This window comes from Engraulis encrasicolus, chromosome 6 (genome assembly GCF_034702125.1).
Source record: "Engraulis encrasicolus isolate BLACKSEA-1 chromosome 6, IST_EnEncr_1.0, whole genome shotgun sequence".
Lineage (NCBI taxonomy): Eukaryota > Metazoa > Chordata > Actinopteri > Clupeiformes > Engraulidae > Engraulis > Engraulis encrasicolus.
In genome coordinates, this window is record NC_085862.1 from 40,745,869 (window position 1) to 40,770,980 (window position 25,112).

Genomic DNA, 25,112 nt, shown 5'->3' on the forward strand with positions numbered 1-25,112 from the left:
AACTCCATGAAAATCATTGTGGGTGTATTATGACTCATTAATGTGTATTTGCCATTCTGCACGGTGTACTGTACTTGCATGTGTGTGTGTGTGTGCATGTGAATGTGTCATATCTGCCCACAGTATATTTGAGTAGCTAAATCTGGAATATTTCAGCAGCATGGTACAATTTGGCTATCGAGGAAGTTTAGCCCCTCAAGACACTGCTCCTGTTATAAATTAGCTGTTACCAGAATTGCGATGACCAAGTCGTGATGTATTACTAAAGGCCCTGTGCACTGTCAGAGTGGTATAGTACTATGGCAGTTACGTTTTTTTCAGTGAGTATTAATGCATCCCAACGGCGGGATGGTGTCTGGTAAGGGGCTACGGAAGGTAAGGAAGTTTGGACCTTGTAAGTTAAAGGAAACTTCAGAACCAAAGAAAGAGAAGGGGAAGAGACTACTCTGAAATGATGGAAAATATGTGCGTGTGTGTGTGAAACTGAAATGGCTATAGTAGTATAACTAATGATAATTTGTACACCAATCTCTATTGTGTGTCTATCACTTAAAGGTTGTGTCCGGCACAGTGGGAATGGTGGGGATGATGTACCAGACGGTATCTGGGGCCAAGGAAGCCATGATCGGGGCGGTGATGGGAGGAGTGGAGAAGACGCGCAGCGCTGTAAACGAGAGCATATGCACAGTGAGCCATATGGTCAGCAGCGGGGTCAACATGGCCCTGACGCGCTCCGAACACTTGGTGGACCACTACCTGCCCCTGAGCGAGAAAGAGCTAGGTGAGCCATCCGCCCCTTTCAGCTTCTGCTTACATCTTAAGACAACTGGAGATATAATTAATACACACACACACACACACACACACACACACACACACACACACACACACACACACACACACACACACACACACACACACACACACACACACACACACACACACACACACACACACGTGTCACGCACATACACATGTGTTTCGTGCACACACACACACTGTTATGTATCCGGGCCGATTTAGCAACAAGGCAATCTTTTTCACTAGGCGTCCCTAGCTTATCCACCCCAAATCCAAATAATCATTATTAGTCCAACTAATTATGAGCAGAACAGAGTATTTTTGCCCACCGGGTAATAAACCCTTTAATTATACGAGTGAAACTCTTTATCACCTTGTTGTATGGGCCAGCGTAGCCTACCTGAATTTGACAGGTAACTTATTTTAGTTGAACCAATGTTTTACTCTTTGTTTTAAAATTGGGAACCAGCAAACAGGCAGAGCAATCCTTTGATAGACAGGCAAAAGCTATTTGACAATTGGTCTACTTTATCTCATAACAATCCTGTGCCAGGGAAAAGTGTAAGAGTGAAAATTAGATGGTCTCACCCCTCCACAGTCGTCCAATCAGTCTGGCGTGAAGAGAATAAAGTCACCTCTGCCTCTATTATCACCCTCTCTCTCTCTCTCTCTCTCTCTCTCTCTCTCTCTCTCTCTCTCTCTCTCGACAGCTGAACTGTCTGAACCCGTGCCCCCCGAGGAGGCAGCATCTGTAGTCAGCTCCAGCCCGGCGGTCCTCTCTGTTGCCCACCCCACCAGCTCCAGCAGCCCCTGCGCCAGCTACTTCGTCCGGCTGGGCAACCTGTCTGCCAAGGTGCGTGAGCGCGCCCTGGAGCAGTCCCAGGTGCGCGCCCGCAACGCCCGCGACGCCACCAACGCGGCCGTGGCACAGATCAGCAGTACCCTGGACCTGCTGGAGAACGCCCGCGCCACGCTGACCACTGCCAACCGACAGCTAGGGGGCGCTCCAGAGCAGCTGATGCAGCGCTGGAGAGAGTGGCAGCAGCAGCAGCAGCAGCAGCAGCAGCAGCAGGGCCAAGCGCAGCAGCAGGGGGGCCAGCCACAGGGGGGCCAGGGCCAAGAGACCCAGCCAGGGGAAGGGGAGCAGAGCATGGAAGTGGACGGGACCAAGGACCATGGAGAGGTACCATGTGTTACAGTATTTTTTTTACCAATATGGTTGGAATCATCCCATTGATTTGGGGGCTCTTTTCATTCATTTAACCAGAACGTGTGATTCATTCAAAACAATACTCCAGAGACAGGAAAGGGTTTTCTGTTTTTTTCTTACTCTTCTGCCATTTGTTTTGGCTTTGACACAATAGTTTCCCATTGTAGTGATATTAAGTACTGTAGTATGGAAACATAATCAAATGTGAAATATGTACAGTACATAAAATATTACACGTAATTGCATTCAGTAGAATAACATATCTAGTATTGTTTAGGATGAGGTTCACTTCTACTTGAGTTGAGAATAGAAGAACAAATCCCGACACAGTCTTTCTTTCCTCCTCACTTCTGTTCTGTGTTCTCTCTTTCTCTCTCTCTCTCTCTCTTTCTCTCTCTCTCTCTCTCTCTCTCTCTCTCTCTCTCTCTCTCTTTCTCTCTCTCTCTCTCTCAATAGTTTCCCATTTTAGTTGTTCTAAGCACTGTATGTAAACATAGCCGAATGTGAAATACGTTTCGTACATACTGTAAAACATGCTATTACAATGTAATTGCATTTAGTAGAATAACATATCTAGTATTGTGTGTGTGTGTGTGTGTGTGTGTGTGTGTGTGTGTGTGTGTGTGTGTGTGTGTGTGTGTGTGTGTGTGTGTGTGTGTGTGTGTGTGTGTGTGTGTGTGTGTGTGTGTGTGTGTGTCCATTTCATCCATCCGTGTGTATGTGTGTAGCAGTTGGAGGGCTGGACCCTGTCCATGGCGCGAGACCTGACTGGTCAGCTGCAGACGGCGTGTGCCACGGTGGTGTCGAGTGCACAGGGTCTCCCCAGCGCCGTGCAGGAGCAGCTGCTGAACGCACGGCACACGGCCGAGGAGCTGCAACGCTCCCTGGGAAACGCCAAGAACCTCACACCCCACCTCCTGCAGCACACACGCACACAGATCGCACAGGTACGGTACTGGTACATACTATCATAGCCCTGGCTATCTCTGTCCATACACACTTGTATTGTTCCCAAAAATGTAACCCTCCTGCAACACTCACACGCCCAGCTGACACAGGTAACAGTACCGTACAGTACAGCCCTGTCCTGGCAGACACTGTTGTTTTGTTCCCAAAAAGGCCACGTTAAGTAAAGGATGTAAAGTGAGTCGTAGTAGAGAGTATATAAAAGCAGTTTCACTCATCCCAAAATCATTGAAGGACATGTAACCATCGACGAAAAGGAAACTACATGTAACTTGTGCAATGGAGAAAATTTGATTTTGAAACTAAATTTAACATCACTGCAACTGGGGCAATGTCCGGACCAATGACCCTATGAACGGACTGCTCATACTAACATTTATTGGGTAAAAACACAGTAACTCAGTAGTTATAATAGTCATCCAGTAATAATGCTGTACTCAGAAGCTTTTAGGCATTGTTCAGTTTTATGTTTAACTTTTACATATACATAGATATACGTATAAACCAGGTCTTTACATTAACTTTTTGGCTTGCTGGCCACTGTGGCTAGAGGTTTTCCCGAGTCACTAGCCATTCAGCTATTCTACTAGCCACAAATTTGATGTTTTTTTATTCTTCATCATGACGCTGTACATCTAATGTTAGAAGATGAGGTGCTAAAGCAAGAAGATGAGTGCACAGCTTTCTACATGGAAATGAATCAAACAAATAGAAACTGATTAACTGAGCTTGAACTTAAATACAAACCATTGATTCACAAGGGGCAAAAGTGCAGAGCATAGGCTATTCTGATATGACTGATTTGTCTACCTGCGAAATTGGCTAGTGACATTAAAATTATTATTAGCCACAGCCAAGTTTTACCAGCATTTGGCCGGATGGCAGGTACCAGTGTCAAGCCCTGGTATATACTGTACATACAGATATAGACATATAAGTACATATCAATGATACAGTAAGTATATATCGTCTATTGAGCCTTTCACATGTGGTCTCTTATGTGTAGAACTCACATAAGCCACCACTTGATTAGTGGCGGTAAGACATTGTGGGCTACTGTCCTCCCCTCCCTTTCTCTCAACCTTCCTTCTATTCTTCTTGTTGTTCCCTGTCTTACTCCCTCTCTCCTCCCGTATCTCTTTACAGCTGCCACCCATACTCAGCATTTTATTTTATGTACCGCTCTTACTATGTCTGCAATATAAGCAGCACAACTGCCAGATTTATTACTCTCTTGTCCAAGTGTAATGAGATGTAATAAAGTATCTTGGCCCTTGAAGCATTGCCTATGAAGAAGTGTGAGGCTGTGCAGTAAATCCATACACACGGGCCAGTAACAAGCACTCTTCCTCTTGCCATACTGTAGGTGCGTCAGTCTCTGGATGGCGTGGTGGAATATCTGCTCAACAACACCCCTCTGAATTGGCTGGTGGGGCCCTTCGCGCCTCAGCACACAGAGAAAGCAGACAAGACCACAGGGGGTGGTGGTCCGCCAGCAGCCCCTGGTCAGGGATGAATGGGGAAGGACCCACAGAGACTGCTGCCATTAATATATTACATGTATATTATCTACTCACTACTAAGTGCCTTTCAGAGTTATGTGACTGAGAAGAACTATGCCATGTGATCACTATTAAATAGTGTGCTTGTATTAAATTACCCAAAAATTGTCTGTGCAATAAGTGTTAGATGATATGCCTATAATAAATGTCTTAAGTATTCTTCTGAGAAATTAAAGTGAAAACACGTTTGTCCACTAGGCGAGTTTGTCTAGTTTATTAGGCTGTATTGTGGTTATGAGTGTGCTACAACACTTATTTTGATTGAAAGTACCCAGCGTGAACACCTCACACATTGTACGTTTACAATAACAAGAAATAAAGGGTTTATCCTCTGCATTTTAAGCAAACAAAAACATGTCTGGTTTTGTAGACTAATTTTTCAGGGTTATAGATTTTCTGTTCTTGTTAATAGCGCACAGGGCCCTAAATGAACTTTTTTCATCACCAGCCATAATGACAAGGTAGATGCTAATTTTACTAGCCAAACACACACTCACTAATGGGTCAAAGTGGCTAGTACCTAAGTTGGTCTTTTCTACCTGCCAAACTGAAATTTCATTAACATTTGGCTGGTGGGCTGGTGGTAATTCAGAGTCCTGATAGCACCTATAGCAATCAAGGTGTTGGGTAAGTTCTTAAAAGATTAACCTTATTAGCCATGCAATAGGCCTATAGACCCTGTGTTTCACACACTTTAATTGTGAAACAGAATGTAACCCTGGTGATCATTATGTGGGGTAATTGTTACATTGTGGACTGTAGCCAGCATAGGCGTGTCGTGCACAGATAGGGACAAGGTGGTGCTCAAGCACCTGCCCTTTTGCCCTACAGGACAAAAAAATGCCGTTTTTGGAGTTTTTTGTTCCCACAATATACTGCGATCTATGTTGACATTGTCAACTACAAATGCTTGGTGATCAAAAATGTGTGATAATGTCCCAATATAATATATAGCCGCGGCAGTCGAAGTTCCACATGCCCCCCACCCCCCTTCCAGCACCCAAACATGTCTGTGCACGCCACTGGTAGCCAGAGATGTATTTAGACAAACTTAAATGAAGCTCAAGGTGTACCTGTCCATTAGGAAGTCTTCTGTTAGTAGATGGCATACACTTAACTTGGCAGCCATCACATTGTATCATGTATTGTATTTGCTCATCACATGAATCAATACATTCTACATATAGCCAGGTTAATTTCATTACATATTCGTAAGTGGTTAGGGTGTCACTCAGACTTGTAGCCCAAAGGTTGCGGATTTGACTCCCGACCTAGGTTGGTGGGAGGAGTAATTAACCAGTGCTCTCCCCCATCCGTCATGACTGAGGTACCCTGAGCATCGTACCTTTCCACCGCACTGCTCCCTTTCGGGGGCCAGGGCTGCTCCCTTGCAAGGGTGAGGCATAAATGCAACTTTGTTGCGTGCAGTGTGCAGTATTCACTTGTGTGCTATGGAGTGCTGTGTCACAAAGACAATGGGAGTTGGGGTTTCCCAGTTGGGATTTCACTTTCACTTCACTTACTTTACTCTCTTGCAGTGAAATGTGCAATGTGACAATACACTTAATCGGTGGTGATGATGATGCTATATTCTGCAAAAATGCCAACACAACTGTGGTGTGTCAACCTCACAAAGAACAATATTTCTTTCTCTCTCTCTCTCACACACACACACACACACACACACACACACACACACACACTATATCTTACTACTGACCGCATTTGGCATTTTAGGAATCAACTGCAGGCCTACTTACATTGAATTTAATAATTTCCAAAGAATAATGCAGCAACATAGGACGGTTTTTTCTGTATGATAGGCCTAATGCTGCACATTGGCAAAATTCTTGTCTATTCCAGAATGTTTATTGAGTGTGGTGCATTGTGACTTTTTGACAGGGATGCATAGAAAAAGTTAGGGTCCATATGAAACACCGTAGCTCTACTGTGGTGGAGCTTTAAGAGAAGTCTGAATTGCTACATTGTTGCCCAGTATTGTTCTTTACATGATTTTTGTAAACATGTAGCATAGAATGAATGGTTGCTTTGGAGTGACGTCAGGGTAGTTGTTTGGAATGACGGGAGCTAGCACTGGCGAGAAGGCCGCGCGCATAGACGGAGCTGATTAGCTTCGAGTGTATTTCAAAGCATCAAGGTCGTCGATTACTCTGGGTTACAGGTAATGTTCATTGAAAATACAAAGCGGGTAAATTTAAATTTGGTCATGTTGATATATTTGTTGGTAGATCGCCGTATGCCTGCGTGCCATCACTTGCATGGGTAGCGACCGACCTAGCCAGCTGGCTTGATCAACAACAGCAGACATTAGCTAAGATCGCTAGCTGGCTAATGTTAGTTTAGACAGCCAGCGATAGTCAAATTTCGCTAGGGTAGCGACTTGAAAGGAAAACTAATTTAACCTTAAATTATTTGTTGTGTCCTTTAATGGTTCACATCGTTCGCCCTAATTTGGGTTGCGTGTAATGTATTCGATTGTTTACCAATACTGTCACAGTTGGTTCTCTACTTCGAGCAGATATTTATTCGAGTCAAAGACAAAATGTTTTTCCGAATTGCGGACAGACCTGGGGGGTTGGTGGGTTAGCTAGCTACCCCTCAATCAGCTTCAGCTTTAGTTAGCAATGCTAGTTGGCTAATGTTCGATGGCTAGTTGTCCCAGAAAGGTTTGTGTTGGTGGTAACAAATAATTTGGCAACTACACAGGGACCCATTTTGTTCACTACAGTAACGCTAACTCCGACGTTATAAAAGTTTGCCTGCCCAATGGTGTTGAATGTCCATTTGTCTCGGTCACTACACATTCATCAAAGCCCTTCTTCCTTGCTTTTCAAACCAAAGGACCTTAGATACCTAACAGGACTAATGGCGTTGGATGGCAAATTGAGTTCCCTTTGTTTGTTGAGTCGGTTCTTTGTCGAATGATTGGGACGATGTAACGTTAGGTTATGGCTATAACCCTCGGTTCTTTGATAACAGAGTGAGGTGTTTCACTATGGGATACGCTTGGGCGTGACCATCTATGGAAGCTCCAATGACATTACGTCTGTCAAAGACAGACAGTCGACGCAGTCGGGCTCCGCCCGCTTGGGGTGTCTACCCCCGTCGACACGCTGAGTCCAGCATTCTTAACGGTTTCTTCCCCACCTAACAACTAGTGCAAGGAGGGAAAAATAGGTGAAACACCTCACTCTGTTATCAAAGAACCGAGGGTTATAGCCATAACCTAACGTTCTTTTTCTAACTTCGCTCGGTGTTTCACTATGGGAGATATAGCCCACTCCCGGAATGCACGCTATGTAAAGCCCTTATTACAGTAGCATCGGTCAGAATGTATAGATCGCTGTTGGGGAGTCAGAACCTAGTACAGCGTGAGATAAGTGTCGGCCAGATACCTCTAGCTCATGAAAGCGGGCGAACGTGTACCCTGGGGCCCTGTTCGCTACATTGCACAGGCCTACCATTGGCAACCCCGTGGACAGTGCCCTGGAATTGGCCATTCCTGTTAATGCATAAGCTCTTAGGTCCCTAAGGGGCCGGCGAGACATTATTCTGATAGGCAACCGCTGTAGCTTTCACAATCCAATGAGACAACCCCTGACGTGGCAGTGGTAGTCCTTTATGGTGTGTGGCCGCCACAAAAAGTTGAACTCTGCTAAATTCTGTATAGTCACAGAGCTTTAACAGGACACACATAGTTGAGCTCCTGACCCTCCTCTGAGTGAGGGGGCAGGGTGCGGGGCATCTAGGTCCTTTCTCCGACATCTAAAGAAAGTCCTGCTCTGGGCCCAAATCTGTAATGGGGAGAAGACGCACCTTCTTCAAATCAGAGTCAGATTGTAAACCAAGAGGGCCTCACAAGGAAGGCTTTTAGTTCACTCACTCATTTCATGGTGGTTAATGCTGTATTAGAACAGTCTTGACAAGCTAAACTTCAAACCAGTGATTTGGAGGGGTGAGCGTGTAGCTCAACTTAACCAGACTAAGTCTCCAAGGAGTACTACCCTGCTGGCTTGTACTCAAAACTTCAGTGGCTGGCTGAAAATGCAGCAAGGTAAACTTTCCTATTGGGAAAGACTTTAACCCTGTGTATAAGATCCCGTAGGAAGCTAAGAAGCTGAACAACAGGGCGTTAGGGAGAAGTGTCTCCGTGTGCCCCATACCTTGAACACACGCCATTTATGACCAAGTATGAAGTGTGTATGCTGCTGTCGCCCCTAGTACAGTCTCGGTGACTGCTGGGAGAGGGCGACTGCGTCTGAATTCTACCTCTCACAGAATGAGCCTGTCGGACCAGCCTGTCTAGGTGTGAATTATAAATATCGCTTCTTGTCTGAGAGGATCTCTCAGTAGAGGTGGGGCCCCTGAGGGCCCTCCGAACACCCTTACACAATCGTGACCCCATAGGGTGACATAATTGGGCCAACAAAATCAGTAGCAGGCTCTGTTGCCTGACTCTGACCAGTGTGGGGGTTATTATGCTTATTGGTGTGAATGCATAGAGCAGGGTGTTATGCCCATAGTAGCAATCTAGTGCATCTTTTACGCCAAGGAGGAATAGAGGGCACTGTGTGTTTCCTTACAAGGTGTAGAGATAGCAAAAACCTGCACCAACCCTGCCCCACACAAGCCGATGTTTGAGAGTAGAGAGGATGTTCCCCTTGGCCCTGTTCTGCAGACTTAACAGAAACTGTGACCCAGCAATAGTTTCCTCAACCACCTACATCGTTTTGGAAATGTTTCAGGGCCCAGAACACTTAATGTATATGGTCGCCCTGGACGTGCGATGGTGAAACCACTGCATGAACAACGTGGCCAGTAAGCTTTACTGTAAGCTTTACTGTAAAAGCCCTTCATCATAGAGAGCCACCTCTCGCTACCGTAATAGCGGATGCCAATGACACCAACTGTAGTCTAGACCTTGTCTGACTACTACTAACGGTGACTTGTTGAACCCAAATTCACTCGATGCTTTAGCGCCGTCCTGGAATCTAATGCTGACTCCTTCGAGAGGGAGCAATAGGGGAAAATGTCTTAACTACAGTATTCTGATCCCAAGCCTGTCAGAGGGGCTAACGCCGTCCTCAATCGCCGGTTGAGACAGCGAGAATGCTGTATGTTTTGCCGTGGCGGCGAAACTCATAATACACATTATGATTTCAGACAGGCTACAGCCTTGTGATATGATCATCTGCTGTAACTCTTGTGACAACCCCAAAATCGAGACGATGATATGATTGACAAAGCACCTTGTTGTCAGATGTATGCGATTGTGGCATACCTGTTTTTATAAGGCGGTCTGTAAAATGCGCTTTCCAGCTGAGATCGCGCAGTATGTTGAACAGAGCCCATTGACGGCTCCTTAGAGTAGAAAAGAAGGGATCTCTTCGTTCGTAACTCGAGAACTCAGTCTACTGACCTTAAATTAGTGTTCCACTGAACCTAGGTGGTTTTGTGATCAACAGAAGTTCTTTATCCACTTACAGTGGAATAAAGTAATGTTGCGTTTGTGTACTGTACGTCATGGATGAGCATGACCCGTCGCTCTTATATGACGCTAGTCACGTTACCCACGCAGCCGTGACGTGACGCACACTAGTGGCGTCACCGGAGAGCTCTCTGCTATGTCTCCGCTGCCAATAAAGGGGAAATGGTGCGCCCTGGTGGTGTTATGACAGTGGTGCACCCCTCTTCTTTATTTATGTACCGTATTTATTTTTGAGAGATTTCTGGTGTCAGTACATTGTACTTGTACACCTCGTGTGTGACTTCTCAATAACAACTCCGTCCTTGGCCCAAGGCCTGGATGGGGATGGCATTCTTTATTTATTTTAAAGCACACTGGTCTGTTGAAGCTACCCCTAGGCTGCAAGGGGAGCCACTTTTGTGTTACCAAATCTGCCCTCGCCTGGGTGCGAGGGATATTTGTTCCCTTAACACTGCTGAGACTACTGTGATAGTATCCCCTGTGTGCATAATGTTAACAATTTCACCCTTGGCCCCTGCCTGGATGCAAATGATAATTGTTTACTGAGCAGTTTAGTCTGGTGAGACACAGGCTACTGCTTTGCATTACTTGTGTAAGTTATGTAGTAACAATTTCGCCCTTGGCTCTTGCCCAGATGCGAAAGACCCTTGTTTACTGAACCTTTAGTCTGGTGAGATGCAAAGTGTGCATGTTTTATAACATGTTAACATTGTTATGTGTCTAGACAATTCGCACTAGGCCCCTACCTAGATGCGAATGACCTTTGTTTACTTAACACTTTTAGTCTGGTGAGACACAATGTGTGTATATTGTGTTAATAAAATTCGCCCTTGGCCCTGCCTTGGTGCGAATGACCTTAGTCTACTTAACACCTTAGTGAGATGAGACTGCTCTCATGCATTATGTGCATCTTATGTGTTGACCAAATCGTTCCTGGCCCTTGCTAGGAAGATAAAGATCTTTGTATACTGAACACCTTGGTATACTGAACAGTTTGGTGAAATTACCCTCTGTGTAGCTTGGCGTTTATTTTGTATCAACAGATTCGCCTTTGGCCCACGGCCTAGGTGCGAATAATGTATATTTACTGGACACTGAGAGTGGGTGTGATTTGTGCTTGGTGACACTTTGTCTGCAGTTTCAGATTTTGAACACCTGTAAGACATAACCTTTTCTCCATCTTCCTCTCCGCTGTGGGCGAGGACGTGGGAACAAGTGAGCCTGGGCTGTCAGGTCCGCCACTGGGTCCTGTAGGCCGTTTGGACAGTTTGGGCCTCTGTTCTGGGTTGAAGCACCTTGAGCTTCTGACCGTTCTAGCCCTAAGGGTGCAGGCTATGGCCTCTCTCTCCATAGGATGACTACCTTGGCAGTGTTGACCTGTCTGGGAGGTTGGGGCCTGGGGCGGCTTGTGTGTCAGGCTCGCCCAGAGAGCATCATCCTTCTGCCTGCCGAGACCTTGTCTCCCTCATCTTCACCAGCACAGCGCCGGGCCCTTGGTGCAGCGTGTAGATGATGCCTGAGTGTCTGTTTTTGCCGTGTCCGTCTGGATCTGGTGACAGCATCAGAGAGCAAATCGGACCGGCTCGCCCACCTATCAGTCTCTCTTGCAGGGGAGAGCGATGTTGGACATAGTCGACACAGCCCGTCGGTTAGGGCACATTTGGAATACTTGTGAGGCTTCCAGTGACAGGGGGCCATCTCTCAGACAGGCCAGGACTGCTGGGAGGGGTGGCCAGGTTGGACTTGAGGAGGGAGGGGGGTTGGGGGCAGTGTTGCTGGTCCCTTTCCATTTCTCCTGCATCCTGAGCAGAGGGCCGCCGAGTCAGCATGGTCACTGGGGGGCCTTGATTACTGCAGGATAGGTCGCCCACCCTGTTGGGGTCGAGGTGCAGCGACGTGATGTCCCTGATATTGTGCTTTAATGCTTGGGTATCCTCCTGCTCCCTGTGAGAGGGGGTAGGCCTAAGCTGGGGTCGTCCTCGGGTGGCATGGTATCCACAGAGTCTGACTTGTGCATGGGGCTGTTTAGTGACATCACCACATTCAGCCTCCGCTCCCGAATTCCCTCTGGTAATTGTCCCACGCAGTGGTGCAGGTATGGCGGCCTGCAACCGTTGCATGTGCATGGTAGGGTTCCATGCAGACCTGGGATTCTCCGCCCGCCATGGTTGGCTGCGTGACGACGGCACGGGAGGCAACGGGCTCTTCACTCTTTGTTTTCACTCTTCCCCATGGCGGGGGAAATGTCTGAAGCATCTTTCAGAATAAAAGAGAGAGGAGAGTAGTGTTACTCGAAGAACTCGTCATAACAAGTGATTACTTCAGTTAACACCAGTGTTAGCAGATTAGCCGCACGTGCGGGGTAGCTACAGATCGAAGCTAGCAACTTGTTTCCCGCCGAGTGGGTTTACATGCGGTGGGTTACAAACAGAAAACAGATGAAAATAGTCAAACAGAGTAGCGAGTGAGGCGTTCTCGCTCCCTGTTGTAAGTTGTAGCTTACCATTAATAAGTTATCTTATCACCGGCACCCGAGTGCTGGGTAGAGGTAGAGGTAGCTAAATCAGGCTAAGCTGAAGTTAGGTAGCTAGGTGGGTGGTAGCCCGCCATGCTAAACTTGTAGCTACAGATCGAAGCTAGCAACTTGTTTCCCGCCGAGTGGGTTTACATGCGGTGGGTTACAAACAGAAAACAGATGAAAATAGTAACAGAGTAGCGAGTAAGGCGTTCTCGCTCCCTGTTTGTAACGGTGTAGCTTACCATTAATAAGTTATCACCGGCACCCGAGTGCTCGGTGGAGGTAGAGGTAGCTAAATCAGGCTAAGCTGAAGTTAGGTAGCTAGGTGGGTTAGGTAGCCCGCCATGCTAAACTTGAAGTTCGCCACGACGCGGACACTTCACTATAGTTGGAAAGTAAGCTGACTTAACTGCAAACCTTCAATGCACTTCTTGACGAAGGCAAACAATATCGCACTTACCGGCCGCGGTCGCGTTCGGCGACGGGGTCCTGGACGGTCCGTCTGTGAACGGTTAAGCGAGCACAGCCTTGGCAGGTGCGAGGAGCTTGTAGTAGATCTTCACGGGAAGAAAGCGAGAATGCTGGACTCAGCGTGTCGACGGGGGTAGACACCCCAAGCGGGCGGAGCCCGACTGCGTCGACTGTCTGTCTTTGACAGACGTAATGTCATTGGAGCTTCCATAGATGGTCACGCCCAAGCGTATCCCATAGTGAAACACCGAGCGAAGTTAGAAAAAGAACAATGTTTTCACCTCGAAACTTGGTTCCTTGTATTGTCATCTCTTTTGTTTGCTTCTTTGCTGAGCACTGAAGAAATCTATGCACTTGCCAGCAGGTAGACAGGCAAGCTATGTAGGTGGGATGTATTGATGACCGATATACTTGTAGTGCTATGTTAGTCTTTCAGTCAGGGAAACATTTGCTTATAATAAAAAAAATAATCAGGGTCGAAAAATGAGGGGTTTCCACTGTGTCTTCTGACGAGATTCCCCTGCACTTGTGTGCCACTGTGCGTTACATGCAGTTTTTCGTTTCGCCACAAAATACGATTACCTAGGTTGCCCTACTTCTCAGGTTTGTTTATGAAATTCCAGTCGTCGGCTAAAGAAACAAAGGCGATCTTTACACCTAGTCTGCGTTACTAGGATAACATGGCATTGGCATAACATTTCAACTAGAATAATGGATGAGGTGACTTCTCCTTTCAAGTTGAACCTATACTTGCCACCCTATCTTGGATATAGTTCCAAACCTTGGATGAATGCATGCCCTCCTGACAACTGGTTTTTGACCAGGGAAAAACCTTCATGTACGTGATGGCATTCCATATTCACCCCAACCCTTACATGTCTTTCCATTTCATACAAGCTCCTGCCATTGTGTTTAGAAATGCTCTCGTGCACCAATGCCGCTCTCCAAGCTCTTTTAGCTGAATGTATAAGTAAAGTTACTGTCTGTTAACATCTTTAAGCCAGTGGGTACTAGTTTGTCTAACTCTTCACCCCCGTTTCCAGGACTGACCTCTCCCATCCCCCTTACCCCTTTTGAGCGAGAGAAAGAGAGAGACAGAGCATGGCTCAGGAGACCAATCAGACGCAGGTGCCCATGCTTTGCACTATGGGCTGCGGTTTCTATGGTAATCCTCGCACCAACGGCATGTGCTCGGTCTGCTACAAGGAGCACCTGCAGAGGCAACAGGGAGGGGGTCGTTCCAGCCCCCCAGGTGAAAAAGGTAGGCAGATGGGAGAGGGACGGGACCCCAAGGGGGACGGGGTGGGTCTGCTAAAAGGGACTGGAGGAGAGGGTAGCCCTACTGGCATTAGTCCGCAAGAGAGTCTTTTGATTGTCTTTTATTTATTCATTATTTATCTTTTTTTCTTATTCAATTTTTTGTTTGATAATCCAGACAATGCCCGACACATATGTTGTTGATTTTTCTTTTAACCCTCTGAATCCTTCAGTTATTTCATCCTACGTCTGGTGTACTTTAAACCAGCTTTTGATTTGATTGATTGATCCGGTTTTGATTGAAAGTGTGTGTCCCATTGTTGTGGTTTTTGTTGTGAATGTTGTGATTGTGTACTTGTTGTTTACATAGCCTCCACGTCGCCAGTGGGATCCCCAGGAGCTTCAAGTGTGTCTGCAGAGAATATTCCAGCACCTGTCACAGAAGCGGCTGTCCAGCCTGAAGAAAGGACGTCGAGGTACCACCACTGACCTTAATTCACCTTCCCAAACAAGCTGACAAACCTGTGCAAAAATAATACACAAGCGCCTATCCGTATCTTCTCTGCATATCAGAGTATATTTTTACTACCAGCTTGTGTTTTTACAGAAAGCTATTTTCAATTGGGGGAAAACCATCAAACATAGAAATGATCTAAAACAGAAAATACCACCCACAAATAACAACGTACATAACAGCACTCAAAAATAGTATTTATCCATTCTTTTCTAGAACAGCTAATTGGTTTCCTCACTCTTAAACCCGTATTTTTCTGTCCTTTTTTCATTCATATTCTAACAACTGGTTTGTGGACAGGAAAGCTCAACACATTCTGAATGTGATGGCATCCCTTATTCACCCCAAACCTCACATTCCTTTGCATCTCATATAAACAAGCTCACTCTTATCTCTGAACTTTTTCTGGTGCAGTAGTTCGCCCAGCCCAGTAACCCAACAGATGACGGCCATGAGCATCTCCCAGGACAGTGGCGCCACCGATTCAGACCGGGCCGAAGTGGAGGAGGAGGAAGAGGAGGGCTCGTCTAAATCGTCAGGTTAGATGTGCTCCTCTGTACTCTTCTCATTAGTTATTACATTACACTAAGCAGCAGTTATTTATGGTTGCAGGCTATTGATTACAGTCCCTGGGGCAATGTGGGGTTAGGTGCCTTACTCAAGGGCACTTCAGCCATTAATGCTATGGGATTCAAACTGGCAAGCAACCTTCTGATTCTAAGGCCAACTTGAACTATCGCGGCATGCTTACCCACTTTTCTTTATTACTGTACCTGTACTGATCCTTCCTTCTAATGCCTAACACATGGCACTTTCAGACATGAAAGGGTAAAATGCAAAACAAGTACCCTGCTCTCAATTCAACAAGGCACTTGTGGCAGACAGTGCGAGAGGAGGATTATTATCGTAATTGTTGCACACTTTTGATATTTAAGCGGGCCTTTTGTTGGAATCAGGTTAACAAGTTATTTGTTATTCAGAATAGAAGGTCAAATACATGCAATCTGGCCTTCGCATGCTATCCACAATAGGCTAACCACCTGCGCAGTCTCATCACCCAGCTGTGGATGCCATCTGGACCTGCATTCCTCCCCCATGTTACAGGGTAGTTCCCTTAAGTACACATTTGTTGCCAATTCTGAACGTTTGGCCCCTAATTGAATTCTGTCGTTATTCCAATTTGTTAAATTATAGGTTATGTTGTTTATATTCTTTATGCATCACGTACATTTTGAAATGTTATACCTTTTCTGTAGTGTTACCTCTTATTGTAGGTATAGTTATTCATTTATTAAATGTGGTAGGTGTTTTTGTATGTTAAAATGTACTGTGAAGAGTTTCTTTTTCATAGGTTGAAAGTCCCAGTCTCTGGTCATATTGTGAACAACCGTATCTTGTTTCTTGGTCTTCCATATGAAAAACAGAAGCAGCTGGAGAGTCAGCGCAGACCTCCTCAGATGGAGACCAGACCCCCGACAAAAACAAGAAGAAGAACCGCTGCTTTACCTGCCGGAAAAAAGTGGGCCTCACAGGTGAGATATGGCGAGAAGGGACGCAGCCTTTTTTATGCTCCCACTTGAAACACACAGTTGGGGATCTTACCAAAGCTGCAGTCGTGAGCTTGTAATTTCACTCCTTCACAGAAGTCAGATGTCACAGATGGATTCATCCACTGCATATAGACATAACATTGCTTCCAAGACGCCTTTTGTCCCCCTTAAGTAGTCTTGGACTTCCTACATTTTGTTTTGATTTTGTGAGAGAGACACCTGCACTCACAAGATCTCCTTTCCAAGGGCTAAGAGCATGACGACTTGGCAACAAAACTGAACTAATTTGGGAACGTTTGCTAGAGGTTGAGCTGTTCCTGCTGTGCTGGAGCTTTTGAAGGCCCTTAAAGTGACACTGTGGGATTTTTGACATAGGACCCAATTTCCTAGTTAGCTAGAGTGTTTTAGACTTGTGGAGTTTAGACTTTTAAATATTCCAAGCAGTCCTTAAAATTGGAGAGGTCGCTGGTGACTAGGCTAGTGCAAGTGAATGGCCTTTTTGTGGGCCATTCACTTGCGCTTGCCTAGCCACCAGTAACCTCTGGATTTACAGGGACTGCTTGAAATATATATATTTAAAAAATCTCCACACGTCTAAAACACACTGGTTAACTAGGAAATGGAGCCTATGTGAAAAATTCTTGAGTGTCACTTTAAAGCTCTGTCTCATCTATTAGAGAAGCTGTACACATGGGGCTTTATTGAGGCCTTCTGCAAAGATGGCTTTTGGCTGCTTTGCTTAACAGACTGTGTGAATAGTCCTCAGGTACATGCTCAGGGGGGTATTCCAGGAAGACGATTCAGCTTCTAATCTGCTAATAAAAGAACCTGAAGCCAACATTTTCTAAACTAAATTACGCTATTTATTATTTTATATATTATTTACTAAGGCTGTGTTCAAAAAATTGATTCACGATCCAATATCGATTCACGTTGGGAAAATCCGATATCGATCCAAAACTATGTGGATCGATCCATCCCTATATTCTCAACCTCGTCGGGTAGCTCTCTTCAGCATACACACATGCACGGGGCTGTTCCTGGCAGTAGTGCAGTTTTTACTTAAAACTATTCATGGATTGATTTTATGCACAGTGCAACCTCCCCGCTACCCACCAGAGACATCTATACAGCTTTCGGAAATGCCAGCAGTTGCGTTGCACAGCATTGTTGTTATTTCATCTGCGTCAAAGTTATAGGCGGCCTAATAGAAGAACTTTGTCTGCATTAACATGTTAACACGGCGCATCTAGTGTGCAACGCAATATAATAGAATCAAATGCATTTCAGAGTAGGCTAGACTAGTGTTCTTCACTAAAAAAAACCACGAACCCCAAATGTCATGTGATTTAATATCATCAAACAAACCATAGCCTACACGCGGTGGTTTCATTTTTGAGACAAATGCCGTCGCTTCTTCTTTTAACAGCGAAGACGAGTAAGCTTTAGTTGGGCTGGAGTGACGCATTTTAAGGAGAGAAGAAAGTAGATGATTTGTAGGCTGTTGAAATTATGAGAAGTTATTATCCCCGACCCCGCCTTCTAAATTCGAATCGGCAAGGGAGAGTGAAAGGGTGCCTTTCACATTCACACACGCACGTTGCACGCACGCATACAGATGAGAGATCGCGGTGGGGCAGGACTTGTAGGCCCTACATTACTGTGATTGGGATAGTTCTAGGCCTACGTTCACTGCCTCAGGATTTTTTTAGTGCCCAGCTCCACGGTTGACTGAGAAATCTCCACAGCAGAGCAGCGTTAGATTTCAGCGATATCTCTTCTGTTCTGAGCGCTATAGATCACCAGTGTGGCAATCATGTCCCATTACACAGACAATCTATAATCTATCTACAATCCCTCACTTTTGCCCAAAAACACTTTCTCACTACTTTGCCACCGTCAACATTCAACATCCACCACATAGGGAAGCGCTGCCTCGCCTGTCAATCAAACGATCTGCGTGCGCTTGTTCTATTTTTTTCTACAGGCTATGGTCTTGTTTCGTCTGTAGCAGTGTTGGATAGGTCTGTTATGTTGGTGAATTATGGTATTTAAGTCTGATAGTTATTTATATAAATTATTGAGGTTAATCTACCATGGGATAGATCAGTGGTTCTTAACCTTTTTTTCTTAGCGCACCCCCTTAACTGTGCCGAAGACAAGCCGCGCACCCCCAACACAAACTTCTACATGTGTATGCACTTAAAAAATGATAAATGAGTGATTAATTACAATGATTCTCGCTTGAGACATGAATCAATACCTGAATGACTTCAAATGGGGACCAAAACTTGTTTATTAATTTGGACTTAATTTGACCTAATTATAATGTTTGCAAGTGTAATTTTGGTCACAACCTCTACACAAACAAAATTCCGTGCACCCCCTGGAATCTCTGGCGCACCCCCAGGGGGTGCCCGCACCCCAGGTTAAGAACCACTGGGATAGATGATATTACCACTGTATTACTAATTTATTACCACCTTTCTTTCTCATACTAAGTTTCCCACCTCTCTATCATACCGAGGTATGCCCTATTTCATGTTTGTATTGGCTGCTGAGTCTGATATACTTAGGCTTTTATAGGCAGTTTACAGTTCATGTTGACATTTGATATAGAATCATGCATAAATGGATTAAAGTGTCAATCCAACAATACAATAGATTGATATCGGATCGAATCGAATCGTGGCCTTTTGGATCGAAATCGAATCGATCAAGGAATTTTGGATCGATTCCCAGGCCTATTATTTACCACTATTTTTAGGTTAGCTTATCCAGATGTATCACAGTACTACAGTGCACTCACAGAAGCCTTTCCCACTTCTATGGGTGCCTGGCGCTTCCTGCCCCCTCCTCCTGTCCCCCTCTAATGTCTCCATATTTCTGCATTCATATTTCTCTGCTCGATTTTTCCTCTTCCCTGTTTCTGTAACCCTGGGGAAGAGGTATGTTTCTCCACATTTCTCTTTTCATAATCTAATTTAAGTCTCCATCACTTTCGTCACTATAATTCTGTACATTATTTAATTTGTTACCCCTCTTCTACTGTATTGCACTCTTGTGATGCCTAATTTCACATAATTTGAATTATTAGTGCCACACTGTGTAACATAAGCCTGTGGCTTGGCTAATGCTAGTCACGATTATTTAGCATTGTTTTCATTCATTTTCTCATGAGTGGGAAGGACAGCTCTCACCCCATGCTGATCCGTACTGTTTCTGTAACCTTGCAGGTGTGTGTTTATTTTCGATCATTTTGTTAATTTGTTGAAATGGCAGTGTGACCCTGGCTACTTAGTTATTGTAGCGTTTCCGAGGGCTCAGATGGACGAGGAGAGATGGTGTTATTCCTCAGGCAGGTTTATTCCTTCTGTCTTCCAGCAGTCTGAGCATTAAAACAGTGCAGCCAAACATCTCTCGGAGGAACTTGTGACGCCCAGAACATAAGAACCCACAACATTCTATCCATTAAAGCCCCTGCTCTCAGCTATTCCTCCAACACCACAATGCAGATCCCATTCACTAACAGATTAATACATTCAAGACAGGGGACAAGGTAAAGGGAAAACGCATAACGCAAGAGCATATTGGCAATTAAACACACACACTTAACATTTAACCTTAGACAACAGGTCGTTACACTATTTTATTAAAGTTACTAGCGGAACTTAGCTAAGCTAGTTAGCCAGGTCACACTGAGTTCAATGAGATGCAGGCTAGGTTTTGGTAGGTCTGCATGTAACGGTAGGTCTTGTCCCTAACCTAGAGATTTTATTTCTATCTTTGAAATCGTCAACTCTATTGTGTGTTATTTGCTGTCCTGTGTGAATAGTATTGATTACCCCTGTTTCTGTAACCCTGGGGAAGAGCAGTGGGAAGGATGAGTAAAACGCTTGAAGTGTGGATCGTCTGTGTCTGCGTCACTCATTCATCACCGTATCACAACTTACACAAAGCCACAAAGGCTAACCAATGAAGGCTATAGTGTTTAGATGAACCAGGAAACATTTTGTTAATCACACAAGGTTACTCCCTGCGCTGGTGGTAAATGCGCATAGATGCGACAGCCAGGCATTAAAGGTAAAACTTCACAGATGTGTATCTCGGTCAAAATGGGAAGGGGGGGGGTCGATTAGTTGGAGTAAATGCCGGCCACTGGTCGTCCAACAAAATCCTTGGTCGTGGACAGCCCTATAAACCGCACATGCGCAGAGCGGATAATGCAGCCCTGCGTGGTGCACATGTGCAGAGGCAGATAGTGCTGATCTTCCGAATTGTGTGCTTGCACTCCCTTTATTAGTGTACATTGTTTACACAAATGGAACCCAATTGCCCACTGCAAAGCGTCTAACATCTGTTTGTGTGCACGGCAGCTTCTCATCACCCAGCGTATGTGTGAGAGGGCTGTAGTGGAGGTCTGTCCGTATCTGCTCATCTGAAGGCGGCCGGTGTTAGGCAGCATACTGCAGGCCGGTGGTGCATTTCACGCAGCTCTGCCGACTAGCACCTTCCTGCCGCAGCACACACACAAACAGCCTCTGCTCAGAGATAGTCAGGGCGGGCACACCTCCTCACCCAGTAACCCAAAAAATAGTGTCAATCTCTTGCCTTTCAGATTACCCTCTGGCCAACTATGGTACATTATGGAGTGGAGTTCAAGTTTTGTGATATACATATCATAAATGCAATGAATTGTTCTTTGAATCTTGATGACTCTGAAAGTCGAGACATTGTTTTATACAGTTGCTTGTAAAATGGAGTGAGCAGGAGTGAATCACCAATGCGTCTACACCTTAATAACCAGAATACATTATGTTCATAATATTGGAGTAAATCACCAAAAAAACATGAACTTCCTATAGAGGTTTTCCAAATACTGTAATCAATGTTTTGATCGGGTTGATTTGGTTTATGCCAGTATCTCCTGACACTTGATCCCCCATTCTCTTGGCACAGGCTTTGACTGTCGCTGTGGCAACCTTTTCTGCGGCATCCACCGTTACTCTGACAAGCACGACTGTCCCTACGACTACCGAGGTGCCGCGGCGGCCCGCATCCGCAAGGAGAACCCCATCGTGGTGGCCGAGAAGATCCAGAAGTTATGAGGACTGACTTGAGGGGCAAGAGAACCTGAACGATATGAAATGGCAAACAAACAAACACAGCGTTTGACCTGCAAGTTTGGAAGCAATGGCGGCACAGAATAATACCTGATAAAATGGCTTCATTTATTCATGGTAGGCTAAGGTGGGTGGGCTTTGCAGTGTTACTACAGCCCAGGGCCAGCCGTTCCCCTCACCGCTCTCTCCCTTTCTCTCCTGGATTGGACGCGTGAATGAATGAATGACCGACTGACTATTTTGTGTGAGTGTGTGCGTGCATGTGTGTGTGTGCCTTCGAGAGCCAGGGAGAGTACAGTCGGGTTTAGTGGACTGTAGTCTGTTTTTTGGGGAGGGAAGACATTTAGATTTGACCTTTTCACCTTTCTTTATTTGTCCTCTTTTTGTTCTTGTTATTTTTGCGGGATGCCAGATGGTTTTCAGTTTTATCCCTCAGCGGTAGTTATGAGATAACTGGGATGCGCTAACCAGGCATGGACTGAGACCCAGGAGATGGGGATTTGGGCAGAGTGTGAGCTTTAGGGGTTGTGGTAGCAGGCCAGCAACAGCTTGCTATGATAGAGCCAGGTTTCACTACAAGCATTTGCTGACACCAGAACTCTCAAAACAAGAAGCCAATATCCAGCCCACTATCACGTCGGCCCCTCCTATCCCTTCCTCCCTCCCCTTTTATTTTCTTTTCTTTCTTTTTTGTTTTGATTTATCTAGTGAATTATTAAGTACCATGTCAGATATCCCCATCCTGTTCATTTACAAAAACAAACTGTTTCTGTCTGATATATTGACTTATCATACTTCATACTAATGTGGGGGTGCATGGACTGCTTCAGGAGGGAGGGAGTGGGGATTTTGGCAGTGTGTTGCGCGATGCGAGAGAGCCTTGAGTGAGTGACTGAGTGAGTGAGATCAGTTAATTTTGTTTTTTTCTTCTTCTACTTCTTCCCCCCTTCCTTTCTGTTTTAATGAGCGTATGACTTCAGAAGATCTATATTAATATATTGTAGTTAGCTTGAATTGTGTGCTTGCATTCTATTTATTTTTTATTATCAATTTGGCTGATTCTGGAGGATTGTCAGCATGTGTCAGGAAAAGAAAAAAAGATTTGTTTATTCTTAGTCTTTCAATCATATTCACCCTTTTCCATCTGATTATGTAACCATTTGAAGCGATGTATACAAATAGCAAAAGGCGATTATGGGTATGGTCCTATTAATATCTTCACTCAATATGAGGGGGCTGGGCAGATTTGATACATTAGTCTCCAGATCAAAGCACAAAACAGTAACAGATGTTTTTTCTCTCTCTATCTCAGCACAACAGCAATATAGAAGTGCAAAAAAAATGTGACGTGTACGGAGGGTTAGGATTAGCAGGCTTACTGGCTAGCTGATGTGTGATGGATGGCTTACGGCACCCCTGTGTGTGATGTATCTACAAAAGCACGGAACTAAGGGACAACCACAGCATCTCTCTGTCTCTCTACCCTCCTCCTTCATGTTTGATTTTTCACCAGCAGACCAATGAATGAAAAACCGACTCGATTTATTTCCCAAGTGTGACTCTGCTTCTGTTCTTGCCATGAATCCGTTTTGTGTCTCAACACTTCCAACAACTGTACTGTACTGTGTGCTTTAATGAGGTCCTCAAGGAAGTTGCATCCTCTGCCAGGTAGTGTAACAAGAAAAAAAAACCTTAGAGTTGCATGCCCATGCAGACTCGGCTCGTTGTTTGTTCCTGTTGTTAACCCAAGTCACAGCTAATGCTGGACTAGATCTGGCCTCTTTCCTCGCCCGACCTAGTGGGCACAGTTCTGGCCCTTGAGCTGGGAAAGGCCTCCTTGCTTGAAGTGTGCAACGTTAGAAACAAGCAAGAATGTAAAAGACGAGTATACCGCATCTGCTGAAAGTGCATGGAGCTGACTCGCAGAACTAGGCCAACTTAAAGAGACTCTGCTATGCTCTCCGATGTATATACCATCTGGCTATTACTCATTTAGTTTACAGTAACCTAATGTAGAATGTTCTATGGTAATTATGGGTGGGAGGGATAGGGTGGGAGTGCTTTCAGTTTGGGGCAGGGGCTGGAACCTATGTACCGGTATGTGTGTTTGTGAGTATGTCTCTATTGTATTTGTCAAATTACCCATACGAGAGCTGAGAAGTTGCAGTGGTATCCCCCCTGTTTTATATGTATATTTCTCGTCCCAGCTTATGGCAGAGTCCTGTCTATACCGGGTGGGGTTCTCTCTTGTGAAGCCTGGGATTATGTGGGTTAAAAAGGGGGTGGGTGTTTCGTCCTTAACATTGTCTTGTGTCATATGTCCCCTGTGATGCGCCCATTTTTCAGTGACTCATCCATCAAGAGGAAGCTCAGACTAACAACATTCACTCTGCCGAAATGTCAGAAAAGTCTACAAAAAAAAAAAAGATGTTTGTTCATTGCGTCGGTAGACAGAGGACATTTTGGAGTAGAAAAATGGCCTGAGGCACATAGAGAGATGGACAGGCCGTGACATCACTTTTTGTGTCCCAATACGTGTTGAAAACACTTTTCTAACCGGGCATGTACTTCAGTCAGTACACCTGATTCTGAAAGCAGTGAGGACGAAACAAGAATCATTCATAATTATGTTTTGAGTGGTATTGTGGATGATCTGACGTGAAATGAAGCTAAAGACCTTTTTGCAGCAACAAGAACTTGTACTACTTGGACTTCTCTATGATTGTGGTCTGAAGCTCGCTTGTGTTGCCAGTGAGAAAAAGACTTGGTGCATGGTGAGACTGAGTAGTGCCGTGATTTAGCGCCACAGTGGCAAACTTCCCAGCCCCTACCAGCTCAAGGCAAAGATTGTAACCAGCGATCAGGCTCCCCTCAACCATCATATCAACTAATGCAGTACTCCCCTCAGTGTAGTGGTTGAAGAGGAAAGCTGTTGCTTTTACTTTTTCTTTTAGCTTTAACTGGGGCATAGATCCCACTGAAAGAATCTATTACCAGAGGTGTGACGTGCTTTTGGTGTTGTGGCACAGTAACATTGCAATGGTTGAAATGCATGGCTAAATAGTGTGTCAGCCTGTGCGCGGTAGTTGATGGGTGTTCTGACTTGGATGAAAATGTCTTCGATAACATGTGATTCACCCCTCTTTCGAAGCTGCTTTTGCTTTGGAGGAGCGCTGTAGAGGAGTTTCTGTGAATGTAGCTGCTGGGACTGTCGGGATCCATGTTAACCAGGCTATCTTTAGCTCTTAAATTGTCCAAGTCTAGCCTCTGTGGTGGGTGGGCAAGTGGGCAAATGGCCACTCTCCTCAGCTTTTCATGGGGCCTTCCGTACTTGTCAGCCTAATTACATGTCGGTCTTGTCTGAGCCACTCTTTGCTAGATCAATTTTTTTTTGAATCCCCCCCCATAGATATTACCAGAGTTTGAAGAGCTGCGGACATCAATACAAGCATTTTTCTTTTGGCAGAACTGAATAGGTCACACAATGACCCCCCCCAAACCAAGATTCATCCTTTCGCTTTCTCCCTTCTTTATATCCTAACAGATTATGACCAGTTGTGATTGAATCAGAGTTCGGTGATTTTACTTTTTGTTTGTTTCTCAGCAGAGTATATCAAAAGGCCCGGAGTAA

At 45.2% G+C, this 25,112-nt stretch overlaps 2 protein-coding genes across 2 annotated transcripts in view; both read left to right on the top strand.

Annotated features, from left to right (window-relative positions):
- Positions 1-4,882, top strand: part of plin3 (perilipin 3) — a 9,803-nt gene extending 4,921 nt beyond the window's left edge. Inside the window, exons 5-8 of the mRNA XM_063201618.1 lie at positions 556-781; positions 1,512-1,984; positions 2,740-2,958; positions 4,344-4,882. Coding sequence (XP_063057688.1) covers positions 556-781; positions 1,512-1,984; positions 2,740-2,958; positions 4,344-4,493 — 1,068 coding nt within the window. The 3' untranslated portion in view covers positions 4,494-4,882. The remainder of the gene's footprint in view (positions 1-555; positions 782-1,511; positions 1,985-2,739; positions 2,959-4,343) is intronic.
- Positions 4,883-6,578: 1,696 nt separating this feature from the next.
- Positions 6,579-23,022, top strand: zgc:77486 (uncharacterized protein LOC405808 homolog). Its single transcript, XM_063201665.1, has 6 exons — positions 6,579-6,721; positions 14,081-14,298; positions 14,665-14,770; positions 15,223-15,347; positions 16,233-16,340; positions 21,318-23,022. The coding sequence occupies exons 2-6, from the start codon at positions 14,139-14,141 to the stop codon at positions 21,464-21,466; spliced, it is 648 nt and encodes a 215-aa protein (XP_063057735.1). The 5' UTR covers positions 6,579-6,721; positions 14,081-14,138; the 3' UTR covers positions 21,467-23,022.
- Positions 23,023-25,112: the final 2,090 nt, after the last annotated feature.

Bases quoted from the DNA above. Each gene is read 5' to 3' on its own strand.
- zgc:77486 (XM_063201665.1), top strand. From the start codon at position 14,139: ATGGCTCAGGAGACCAATCAGACGCAGGTGCCCATGCTTTGCACTATG. The intron at 14,299-14,664 runs GTAGGCAGATGG...TTGTTTACATAG, and splicing joins CAGCCCCCCAGGTGAAAAAG to CCTCCACGTCGCCAGTGGGA. The intron at 15,348-16,232 runs GTTAGATGTGCT...TATGAAAAACAG, and splicing joins GGGCTCGTCTAAATCGTCAG to AAGCAGCTGGAGAGTCAGCG.